The sequence below is a fragment of the Odontomachus brunneus genome, unplaced genomic scaffold (assembly GCF_010583005.1).
Source record: "Odontomachus brunneus isolate Ranch 3 - 2012 unplaced genomic scaffold, Obru_v1 Obru_scaffold_153, whole genome shotgun sequence".
Taxonomy (NCBI): domain Eukaryota; kingdom Metazoa; phylum Arthropoda; class Insecta; order Hymenoptera; family Formicidae; genus Odontomachus; species Odontomachus brunneus.
The window spans coordinates 783,963-796,936 of record NW_022639603.1 but is presented as its reverse complement, the minus strand read 5'-3'; the positions used below and the strand labels follow the sequence as shown (position 1 = coordinate 796,936).

General features: G+C 35.1%; 2 protein-coding genes across 9 annotated transcripts in view; one reads left to right on the top strand and one right to left on the bottom strand.

Annotated features, from left to right (window-relative positions):
* The first annotated feature begins 496 nt into the window (after positions 1–496).
* Positions 497–6,091, top strand: LOC116850711 (zinc finger protein OZF-like). 5 transcript variants are annotated; one of them, XM_032829315.1, is made up of 5 exons: positions 497–945; positions 1,226–1,303; positions 1,390–1,533; positions 2,035–3,370; positions 5,143–6,091. In XM_032829315.1, exons 2-5 carry the CDS (start codon positions 1,241–1,243, stop codon positions 5,169–5,171), a joined length of 1,572 nt encoding a protein of 523 aa, XP_032685206.1. In that variant the 5' UTR covers positions 497–945; positions 1,226–1,240; the 3' UTR covers positions 5,172–6,091. The 5 variants fall into 5 exon arrangements, with proteins under 5 accessions (XP_032685206.1, XP_032685203.1, XP_032685205.1 ...); XM_032829312.1 differs by having other exon boundaries at positions 2,035–5,254; XM_032829314.1 differs by having other exon boundaries at positions 1,226–1,314; positions 2,035–5,254.
* The window catches only part of LOC116850710 (uncharacterized transmembrane protein DDB_G0289901-like), a 13,964-nt gene continuing 6,581 nt past the window's right edge, over positions 5,592–12,974 (bottom strand). For all 4 annotated transcript variants that reach the window (XM_032829310.1, XM_032829311.1, XM_032829308.1 and 1 more), the window contains 5 exons: positions 11,729–12,490; positions 11,560–11,631; positions 8,318–9,157; positions 6,183–6,302; positions 5,592–5,938 (listed from right to left, as the gene is read on the bottom strand). In XM_032829310.1, coding sequence (XP_032685201.1) covers positions 5,901–5,938; positions 6,183–6,302; positions 8,318–9,157; positions 11,560–11,631; positions 11,729–12,490 — 1,832 coding nt within the window. In that variant the 3' untranslated portion in view covers positions 5,592–5,900. The remainder of the gene's footprint in view (positions 5,939–6,182; positions 6,303–8,317; positions 9,158–11,559; positions 11,632–11,728; positions 12,491–12,974) is intronic.

Sequence of the window (12,974 nt, the reverse complement as noted above, 5' to 3'; positions counted from 1 at the left end):
TAGTACAGTTCCAGTGCAGCCCTAGATCAGGTCGAAAGAACAAACCTAATGTTTATAACCGTTAAAAAATGAAACAAATCACAATCACGACGCTCACGAAAGAAAGAAAAATGCAAGAATATGATTTGTACACAAACGACGCGCGCGCATGCGTACGCGGCGTAAGCATTTATTTTATATATATATATATATATATATATATATATATATATATATATATATATAATAAATAACATAAAAATTTAAATAGACAGAAAAAATATAGATTTCGGTTGATCTGTTTTTCGTTTGCCTACTTATCGTAGAAAAATACAGGTTAGAATCACATCTTAGAAAATTACACAATTACGTTTCTTTCCACTCTCATATTCCGTAACCATAGCCTTGTATTCCTGAGTTTTCTTTCTTACGAGAGACACATCCTAACCTCATAAAAATATCAATTGTCACTAGAATAATTCGTAGTCCATGTCGTCTGATATACCGCATGTAAGTAAACAGATAGATGGGCAGATAAGATTACAAAAAACATCGAGAACATTTGCTCCATACGAAAGCATTTATCCGACTTGTGTGCAGCTACGCGCGCGATGTAACGCGCACTAGTGTGTGTGTGTGTGTGTGCGCGTCGCATGACATGGCGCACGTATGTAAGATTGTGTGGGTAGCGTGTACGCGCGCGAGCGTTTGTGCAACACATTATCCGCCGTATCTAAATATCTACGCCACCGCGAAGTGTAGTGCACCTCGTCGATTTTGGCCGGCGCGTCGTGTCGTGTCGTACGTTTGCGATAGCGGTTCCCAGCGTCACGACTCGCGGAAACGACCTGTTCCTGCAAACTGAGCCGTTCGCTTCTTCACGAAGTGCCAGCCGATTAAAGGAACGTCAACGTCGGCCGCAACCTATATTTTTGTACTACATGGAAGGGCCATGTAACCTACGCTGTAAGTATCAATGGTAATCGGTTCGCCTGTTCGGTATTCTCTACGCGATAACAGGTTCGCAACCATACGAGACGGCGTCGGGCCGCAAGAACCCTTTATTGCGTTCCGGACCTGTTACCGCGTTTGAGGTTATGAGATCGTTTTTATGTAATTTCTGGCTGCACCCATCGTGTACAAAGCTTTTTCCTTGTCTCTTTACTTCGATTTGTTTTTTGGATATTGTTGATATCACACATCATGGAATGACGTACGTAAGCAAATAAATTAATTTCACTTTCAGAGTGAAGTGTAGCAAATGGAAGGTTTTAAGGTGAAAGATGAACCGATGGATGCATTAGCCATAGACAGTCAGGTTATGGTAAACTTTTTGTATGAAACACAGCAGTACGGTATATGGTATACTGCTGAGTCCTGTGCAGAGTCTAACGTAAGAATTACTTTAAGGATGAGAACATTGTGAGCGTCGTGCTTAAAGAGGAACCAGGTGACAGATTTGATCCCGACTACATGGAGGATATTTGCTCAGGCACTTTCGAGAAGGTATTTCTGCCTATCGAAAACAATGAAGTGGATTTCTCCAATGAAATGGTAAATCTATAACGTTAAGGTAAAGGAACAATGGGCCATTAAGAGCCTTCAAGTGGATATTTATATACAAATTCGTAATACTTGATGTTATATTGCAGGGACTAAATTAGAAGTCAAATGTTTCAGTTTCACTTTGTATTCTTTTCATTGATAACAAAAGAATTATATCAGAATTTAACTAATAAGTTATGAGTTCAATGTTTGGTTTATAATTTTGTCTCTGTGGGTGACATTGAATAATAAGATTTACAAATTTGCATACAAATATCCACGGATAGGCTTTTGTTGGCCCATTTACTCCTTTAATTTGATTTTACATTCATAGAACCTCTATCTTTCTTTTCTTTAATTTACAATAATTATAGTCATGTTATATTTTTAATGATCGATGGGACATTCTTTTTTTCTACAATTCAGAAAATATAAATATTTTATACTTGACATTATAATTGTTCACATTTATTATATGCATTATTTATAGAGTTTTATAAACCATTACAGGTAAAGCTAGAGTTGGAAGGAGAATCTACTAGTCATCATAATTGGACGGCACAAATAAATGCCAATCTATGCGACAAAGAAGATAGTGTAATGCAACGATGTTTGGCTAACACAAATTTTTTACAAGTGCAAGACCCTGAGAAGCATCACGGATTTTGTCAAAACGGGCAACAAGCAAAATTTTATAAAATACAATGCTCAATTTGCAAGAAGTGGTTTCTGAACAATGACTCCATGGTGACACATCTAAGAATGCATTGTAGCGGAAGTCAGTGCGAAGTTTGTCAGCAGAATTTTCCCGATAACTCCAGCTTACACGCTCACATGTTGACTCACGTTGGAATGAGCCCATTGGAATGCAACATCTGTCAAAAAAGATTCGCTTATAAATGGTGCTTGAGAAGCCACATGCAACTACACGTGTTGGACAAACCATACGATTGCGATGCGTTGCAGCAAGCTTTTATGAAGCGAGCAGGTATGAACGATCAGATGATGCATATCGAAGAGAGACCGTTCGAATGTGACGTATGCCACGCGTCGTTCAAGGAGAAGATTACTTTAAACCGGCACATGTCCAGCCATGTCGGAGACAGATCCTACAAGTGTGAAATCGCAGCGTTTAGAGAAAAAGCGAAACTGAACATGCATATGCCGCTTCATATGGGAAATAAACAATTCAAATGCACGCTATGTCACAGAGCATTTGCTCAAAAGACAGCACTTAACAATCATATGCTGGCGCACAGCGGTGAGAAGCCACACGCGTGCAACATTTGTGAGAAAACTTACAAGAGAAAATCAGAATTAATTAGGCATACTATGGTTCATACCGGTGAAAGACCGTACGAATGTAAAGAATGCTTGATGACTTTTCGCGAAAAGGCCAAATTAAATTCCCATATGCTAGTTCATACGGGGGAGAAGCCGCATGAATGTCACATTTGTCACAAGGCATGCGCACGGAAATCAGATTTAAATAGCCACATGTTGTTGCACACCGGCGGTCAATATGATTGTAAAGTCTGCGATAAGATTTTTACCAGGAAGTCGGATCTAAATAGACACACGCTGATACACACCGGTGAGAAGCCGTTCGCATGTGATTTATGCGACATGGCGTTCAGGGAAAAGACCAGATTGAACTCGCATATGCTCATACATACAGGCGACAAGCGACACGCTTGCCACATTTGCCACAAAACATTCAAGGAGAAGTCATCGTTGAGGAAACACATGTTAAGCCACACTGGTGACAGACCATACGAATGCTATGTGTGTCACAAAGCCTTCACGCAGAAGACCACGCTGACCAGCCACATTCTTGTTCACGCCGGTGAGAGACCCTTTGAGTGCAGTTCTTGTCAAAAAATATTCAAAGACAAAGCAGCGTTGAAAAAACACTTATCGATGCACGTTAATGAGAAAACTCACGAATGTCTTATCTGTATGAAAAAATTTGCCCATAAGACAGCATTAAATAATCACTTGTCCACGAGCCACATATCCTAACTACACGGATCTAGTCCATTACAGCTTTCTGTTTCTTTACATTGAGCACTGTATGTTTGTAGCTGTATAGTATATTTCCAATAATTATATACCTACATCTGTTTTATATGCCAATAGGTCCGAAAGTCGTATTTTTTCTGTGTATGGAGATAATAAATTAATTTCTAAGTATTACTGCCAGTCACTTTACGCTCCTACCTAAGGACGAGTGAAACCATTAAAACGCTTATAATTCATACATTCCAACTTGAAACTGGTATTGTTAAATAGTACATCTCTAAAAATTAATAAATATCTACACAATATGCCATTGGCAAAAGAAACAGAAAGTAATTTATTAATTACTTCGTTAAGTTGAAAATGATAAAGACACATAAAAACTATTGGATATAAGCATAACAATTATTTAATCCATGTAAACAAGAGGTTTGTATTGGTCAACTCTATAATTTTTTTGTAATTGTGAGCTAGATGTAGCCAATTATACCTGAAATAATATGACAAGATTCTATAATTTTATGTAAACAGTACTGTATGTCGAGTTAAAAATTGCGAGATCAGTTAAGATATAAGGTCATAACGTGTCACTGGCTATTTACAATTTATAATATTTAAATTTATTATTGCAAATTTTTTTATTAAATGCAAAGCCAGTAAATGCAAAACCAGTCATAAAATTTAATTTATACCAGCGGTATATATCAGTGAAATTGATTCAATAATTCGCTGTTCTTGAAAATATGATGCAACAAGCTGAAAAAGGGAAAATTAATATATTGGAGTCCTCCATTAATTTCCTCTAAATCATATTTTCAAACGCACCTGATCTCATGTCATATTGCCTGAGCATTCATAATTGTCCCAATTTTCCATTCCTCGATTAATGACCTCCGCCTATACTTGTGCGCATAATTCCAATAAGACCCTATTTCCTAAATTATACATAAATACATGTGTAAAATTTGTTCTAAGTTTCTAAACTGTCATATTGAATATAACGTAACGCATAGCGTGAAATAACAAATAAGGCAAAATTTTATGTAAACATTAGAATACATTTGAATCCCAAGAGCCTTATGAGATCTATCTAGATGATCATCTCTAATTAACGAATCAATGTTATTTGGTAAACTATAGCAATAAGTGTTATTCAGGATCAGCGATATCTTAGAGTATTTTGAATCATGACGTCAGAAGTGTGAGAAATAGGAATAAGTACATACACACAAATAATTGTTGCGACTTGCGTGTACAAAAGTGACGTTTTATTGACTAAACTAATTTATCTCGATATGTGATACGAACTCGATAAACAATGAATGAATATCATAATAGCTATTAATAGCGACAATTTATATATAATGGTTCAGATGGATTTCAAATTATTTTATATTGGCATGTAATATCACATATTAGTTAGAAAATTACTTTAACGTTGTAATTGTTCGGTTAGATGTAGGTTTAACGAAGTTAAAACTACATAAATTGTTACTAATTATTAACAGCGCCATGACTTATCCAATTGCGCATTACATATTTGAACCAATAATGCCAATATAAACGTAATTAATGTAGTAATCTTCATGATTCTTATAGCACAATGGACTCGCAATGGAAAGCCTTAACGAAGACAACTGACCCTATGCGTCCAAGATATCCTTTTATATATTTCTCAGCGAGCTATAATTATATTTGCATTGTAAAAATATCTGGTTAATAACTTACTTGTTTGCATGTACTGGCTGGACGATATGCGCATCGCCCATTCTTTCGGAATGTTAGAGATGAATGTATTCATCTATGTGTGCGCGCGCGAGATGAAATTAAATTCTCCATTTATATATTTGTATAAATTAATTGATTAAGATATGTTTCTCTTGAACTTTATTACAAAGACGAAAATATTACGATGTCGATTGTATTTTTAACGGATTATTCTATAAAGTTATCGTGCTGAGAACTGTCGAAAGCTGCAATTCGATGTGGCCAATTATCGATCACATAACGGATAATTAGTGTTTGCAACTTAAATAATCACGCGTATAGTTCTAAGAAGCTTGTTTACTTTCTATTAATCAATCAGAGTAAGCGTACTGATGGGCAGTGTACATACAGTGGAAAAATTTTGTCTGTCCATAGTCGTATCGCAATCATACTAAATGAATGAGATTTCTGTAATAAATATAAAATTTTTATATATAAAGCATATAAGAAAATTATGTGTTTCAAATATTAAGTAGCGATTGGTAGCGCCAACTAAATGTATATTATATTTTGCAATTATGTCGTCATCTGCATGTATTCTGTTCTGCTTAATATTCATATTCTGATTGAAATGTTCATCAGTACTTGAATTAACCCTTTACATCGACAGGATGACTTCCTGACCAACCTGTAACACAACGACATAATAATCGCTCACACACAAATACTTTATTGACAAATATTATATTCATTATAATATCTTTCGGTAAACAAAGTTGTCGAAGAATGTGAAAAGAATTAAATTATATTTAAACAAATAAAATTACACACACAAAGTTAATTATTTTTCATAACTAATATTTTTTTATAACATATCTTCTAATGTAATTCTTACATATATGCTTAAAAGAATATTTCTAGAGGAAACTTACTTCTTGCACTACTACTGGCAAATGCAGAGGCACCATTGGAAGTCCAGGAATTGGGTTCGCCTTGATTCTGCGCTCCACTGGAAGACCAACTTCCGCTGTTGCCAAAATTATTGTCATGTCCTAAAAACGCAAAATTGTACAACATATTTATTTATTATATATATTTATGTATTACATGTAAATTGATTATATATTTACATATAAACCGATATTAGTTTTATACAGGATGTCTGATGCAATATGTACACCCGCTCATGTGCAGATAAAACTCATCAAACTAAACGAATAAGTCCATTTTGCAAACAATCATAATCATTTTTAAGATTTCAGTGATAGAAAATTAGCGAATGAATACAAGTGATATAATGAGACTAGCTTTTTAGGCGAAATTCCTTCAAGATATCTGAATCTATTGGCAATCTTACAAGTATAATTTTTTATCATTAATATATGATTATTTTCTATCATTAATATCAATTTTTTATTATAAATATTTCAAAAATTACCATGGTTTGCAAAATAGTATAGAACTTTTTCGTTCAATTTGATGATTTCTATCTGCACACGAGTGGATTTACGCGTCAGACACTTTGTATATGTGTATACATTTATACGCGTATTTAATGTTTTCCAATATCTTGCGTATTCTCTTTAAGTAAAAAATTACTTCCAAACATTATCAAAATAAAATTTTATTGATAAAAAATTTTTGATGGTATACTTAAAGAAATTATAATATCTCAGATAGACAGAAATATTGAATATAGTATGCAATTAACATATACTTTTGCATTAATATATACTTGCATTTAATGTATACTTTGTGTAATGTGCTATTGCAACAGCATAATATGTTTAAAATATGTTTGTTTTAAGAAATACGTCTTTATTACGTCACAATTTAAACAAAATATTTACTTTTTACTTTAAAAATTCCGAATTAATTGCGTTCTTTTTCCGGCAAAATGAGCAGCAATTTTCATGGCATCAAATGTCTTCTTTTATATATTGATGGCATTCTTGCTGTATGAGAACATGTCTTTGCGTATTTGTACTAGTCATTAACGAGATAATATGCCGAAATATGTCTATCTGGCATTTTATTAAAAAAATAAAATTTTTTTTAATGGAAAATATCCTGTATGTGTACCATTATAAAATACAATATCGCGAACTGAATTGTAATTATGTGTGATCATTTGTTTGTTTTATAGTATATAGATATGCTGAAAGAACTATCATCACATATTGCCAGATATTGCAGATACGCTAAATTAATTACGCTGGTATGGTTGGTATAATGGCTCTCGTAGCCAAAGAACGGAAGCGGATACTCGTAGCCGGCGCTTACTATTAATTAAGAACTGCTGTCTTTGATTTATGCATCATTGTACGATAAACTGCATCAATTATACTCGTTTATCCAATTCTTCCTGTACAACCACGGTTGACCTTGAAGTATTTTCTATTGTGAGAGACTTATTTTGCATATACGTAATTTCAAAAATACCACAATACACAAATGTCTTGTGGAGATGTTCTATTAGTCGTGAGAAAAACTTCCACGGATATGATCTACTTGACAGTATGAGGATATAAATGCTGAGAAATTATAAACGTATCCTTGATTTGATTTATGATCGACATTCATTCTTTTGAATCTTTCTCTCTGTCTTGCTTAAAAAATTCAATAAGGGAATTAATAAATATACGAATTTCATTAAAATATTATATGACTTAATTTGAACTTATCATTTCTATCGGAAATTTTAATTTCTAATATTTTAACTTACGTAAAAATATTATAAATTTTTTTCATTTTCTATCGCGCAACTTTTAATGATTAGATATTTTACCAAGTGATTAAATATTTATCTGAATACATATTTTTCTATGTAATTGTATCTTGTGTATTTTTTACTAAAAACATAATTCAGTTATATAGATTTTTCTTATATAATTGTATCAAATCTTTTAAGTATCAAATCTTTTAATCTTTTAAAGTAATTTTTTAATACAAAATAAAATTGAAAACGTGTTTATTAAATATATCTAATACAGATGGTACAACGAGTTGATGCGTATATACAAGAAAATCTACATTTATTTCTCGAACACTTTTGCAAGATACGAACCTCCTGTACCAGAGAAAAATAAGGATTTAGCGTTGGCAAAACTGGAACTAGAAGCTTGAGCGCTGCTAAAGGATCCAGCATAAGCTCCAGCATGAGCACCACTAACGGACCCTGCCAAATTATTTCCTGCTGACCCAGAATGTCCTGCATCGATACTAAGTTCGCCTCCATAATTGCCGAATGCAGGAGCGATCCCAGTTCTAGAACTTCCGAGCTCACCGGGACCACTATTAACACTTCCTGGACCTCCAATACTAACTCCAATATTTCCATCAATTCCTCCGTGTACTCCTCCCGGATGCTTATCACTTCTTGTAGCTGCATAGCTTCCGCTACCAGATGTTCCACAACCAAAAAGACCCAATTTACATTGTAATGGTCCAGTACCCTGAGAATCATGTATATTGCTATGCCCGCCTTGCGGAGAAACTCTGCCAGGATGCAGACTACTCTTTATATTTCCGTAATCATTACTTGGTAATCCCGATCCAGAAGTAGATTGTTTATTATACGATAGACCACTCGAAGCACTGCTTGCACTACCGAAAGATGTACCAAAAAGATTATTTCCCTCGGGTTTCCTTCCTCCGAGTGGAATCACTTGTTCATCGGTATTAATTTCGATATCTCCTCTTCTCTTGTTATTGTTCAGAAAAGGATTTTCTTTGTTAAATGGTTTAGTATTTTCTTGCCCAGGATGAATCACATTTCTGTCATTGTTTGCATTATTATCGCTAGCCTTAGGAGTATTCCAACTGGAGTCCAGGAACGGATTTCCTTTGCCAATTGGTTTAGGTGTTGTTCCGCTCAAAGGACGTGAAGCATCATTAAAGATACTGCCTAAAAAATTAATAAAAGTGTTATTATATATACATACACTTATATTTTTTATATATATTTATATACATATATTTTTATATATACCTGTTAAAATATATATCTATATTCATATTTATAGCTTTATTCATATAGGATAAATTTATTAGGTGTACAACTTTGCTTCCGCCGTTTTCCTATAGATGGCTTTAGCGGTAAGTGGTGGTCGAAATAAATAGATCATAGACGTCATACAATAAACTTGGGCATCTGTCATAACCCCATAGAAACATTAGTCGATTTGTGTCTGCATTATAAAGTTATTCTCGATTGAAAATGTCAGTTTACGAGCCAAATTCTCGTCATTTGCGGGAGGTTTTAATTTTCTGCTTCCATATGAAGAAATCTGCGGCTCATCGAATGCTCTCAAATACTTATGGTGAGGCCGCTATTAGTGAAAGAACGTGTCGTGAGTGGTTTCAACGCTTCAAGAACGGTGATTTTGACGTCGAAGACCGGCATAGCGGTGGAAGAGAGAAGGTTTTCGAAGATGCAGAATTGGAGGCATTACTTGATCAAGACTCGTGTCAAAATCAAGAAGAATTGGCACGATCATTGGGAGTGACTCAACAAGCCATTTCAAAACGCCTCAAAGCCATGGGAATGATTCAGAAGCAAGGAAATTGGGTGCCGTACGAATTGAAGCCGAGAGATGTTAAACGGCGTTTGTTTGCTTGTGAACCGCTGCTTGAAAGGCAAAGACAGAAGGGATTTATGTATCGCATTGTGACTGGGGACGAAAAATGGGTTCATTATGATAACCCCAAGCGCAGAAAATCATGGGGAATTCCCGGCCATGCTTCCACGTCAACGGCCAAACCGAATATTCACGGCTCCAAGGTCATGCTCTGTATTTGATGGAACCAGCTCGGCATAGTGTATTATGAGCTGTTAAAACCGACTGAAACAATCACAGGCGATCAGTATCGAACGCAATTGATGTGTTTGAGCCGAGCATTGAAAGACAAACGGCCGCAATGCAACGAGAGACACGATAAAGTGATTTTGCAGCATGACAATGCTCGACCCCATGTTGCGAAAGTGGTCAAGACATACTTGGAAACGTTGAAATAGGAAGTCCTACCCCACCCGCCGTATTCTCCAGACGTTGCTCCCTCTGACTATCACTTGTTTCGATCAATGGCACACGGCCTGGCTGACCAGCACTTCCGGTCTTATGAAAAAGTGAAAAATTGGATCGATTCGTGGATCGCCTCAAAAGATGACCAATTTTTTCGACACGGGATTCGTACGCTGCCCGAAAGATGGGAGAAAGTAGTGGCCAGCGAGGGACAATACTTTGAATCATAAATGTATAACCAGTTTTTTACAATAAAACCTCGAATTTCGGAAAAAAACGGCGGAAGCAAAGTTGTACACCTAATATATTATATTTTGAAGACAAATTCATTATTGAAAAATTTCCTTATCCTTTTCCTACTTATATAAAATCATGAACAATGCATTTAATGTGAAATAAATAAATATTATATAAATTACATAGATGTCTATACTAAACTAAATTGCTAACTAAGGCTTTGAACTTGCGTCGCATGAGGTTTCCGGTTGTATGCGAGAAAATGGCGGCGGTCCTGTGTGTGTGACGCGTGTCACTTGTGTGAGTATCTTATAACGTACAAATTGAGTTAGCGGCCATTAAATTACTGTCGTAAAACCAAAAATGTCAGCATCTTATTTCATCAAAAAATGTCGCAACAAAGAAATAGATGGTATTGGACGTTATTTGCTCTGCTCATTTTCAACAAAAGAATTTTATGACTAAACTAATGAATATATGTGGTGGTAGCGGTCATTTTCTTGCATACACCGGAAACTCTATCGGACGCAAACCGTTATATGCTTTTAGATAGTCTATTAGCAATCTATCCAGTAAGCAAGAAATCATTAATATAACGTTACTACAATGATATTCAAGAACCTGTAATATTGTCAAATATGTGTTTAAATATAGTGTTTAATATTGTATCGACCATCATTATGAACATACTTTGACCGCGATTTGGAAGTTTCAATAATGTTGAATAGAGTCATAATGTTTTAATTGTCAGAAATATTCTTAAGATGTTGCATTGATCTCAAATAAATATTAAAGTAACATTTGAAAAATATATTTTTTGTAATGTTTTTAAAACGTTTAAACAACATTCAGAAAAATCATATCGCAAAATAATATGTGAAAAATATAAATGCAATATTATTAAAAAATATCCAAATAATGCACATGAAGTCAACGTTTCTAAACGTTAATTTAATTCCTTGCTTACTGGGTAGTTAGTATAGACATCTCAGTGGTAAATTATGAAGATGTGTTTTTATTGTTTAACCAATGTACATTATCAGCTTACCTACAGGTCCATATAAAAATGGATTTGCGGAATTCCATTGAACAGGATTTTCTGGTGTTACATCTGCGCCTCCTAAAGTTTAATTATATTTAGCGTATAATATGTACGTACTAATACGTATAAGTTATTATGAACATACGTCACTCCATTACCAGCATTATTTCATTACCTTGATTACATGAATTGTCTCCTCTTCCACACTCAATATTAACTCCAAGGTAAGGCCCGTTACCAATATTAGAAGATAAACCTGATTTATATGTATTTGCAATACTCGGAACATTACCATCGCCAGTTCCAGCGGGATAATACGTTTTATTAACACCACTAGGTCCATTTATTACTCCACTACATGGTCCATGTATTGTGGGTGCATTGTTATTTCTTCCATTGCAACCACCGTTACAATTATAATTTCCTTCACAACTACTGCTTCCACTGAATGGACCAGTAGAACCTTCGCAGCTTCCACTTGAGCAACTAGGTCTGTTATCGTGCCCAACTTGTCCACTTGGCCAAGTTTTACTTGCGCCTCCAGGTTGTTGAGTAGGCAAAAGGGAATGATGACCGCCAGGTGTAATACTACTTTCCGGTTGTTTGCTGAGCCAAGGTGCATTTTCACCACCAGATTGTTTGCCAGGTCTAGTTACAATTCTGTTGTCAGGCTGCGTACCAAGAGGACCATTTCCATAAATAGGTCTGGTGCTTCCAAAAGAGCCCTTAACGCCAGAATAACTTGAACTTCCCGCGGGTATCGATGGAATACTAGCGGGCCAGATATTACTTCTGGTTCCAGTACTTAACAAAGAAACGGTAGTAGTACTAGTTTCAGTTCCATAACTTGGTTTAAGGGCTCCTGAATGTCCATAAATGCTGTCTTCAGCTGGAGATTCCAATGGCTTTCCAGAATTAAATGTATCACCATAAGCTTCTGGAACAGTCCCGAGTGAACCAAATTTTTTTGTGAACTTTTAGTAGGTCCGAAGATACTTGCTACATTCCAAAACTACGTATTATAAAAATAACTTCCAGATTTATCATAATCAAGTATTTATTGCCTAATCAATAAATATCACTACTAGTGTTAGAACGCGCTTGACTTAATCCGTCTGTTAGTGTATAGTGTCAGAGTGCTTGTTCGTTTGTCAAAACCAAATGGGTGTTCTTTATCCAAAATTAGATGCTCCATTATATTAGGACCTTAACTTAGTTTCCGCCCAAAAAATACTGAGAAAAAGCATTTATTGTAAAAAATTTATTTAAATTATTTCAATGAAAGTATTTTCCATCACTTTCTACAACTTTTTGCCATCTTTCTGGCAACTGGGCGATACCATCTCGATAAAACGATGTTTGTTTCGAAGCAATCCATTCGTCCACCCATTCTCGCACTTCTTCAACATTTCGGAAGCGTG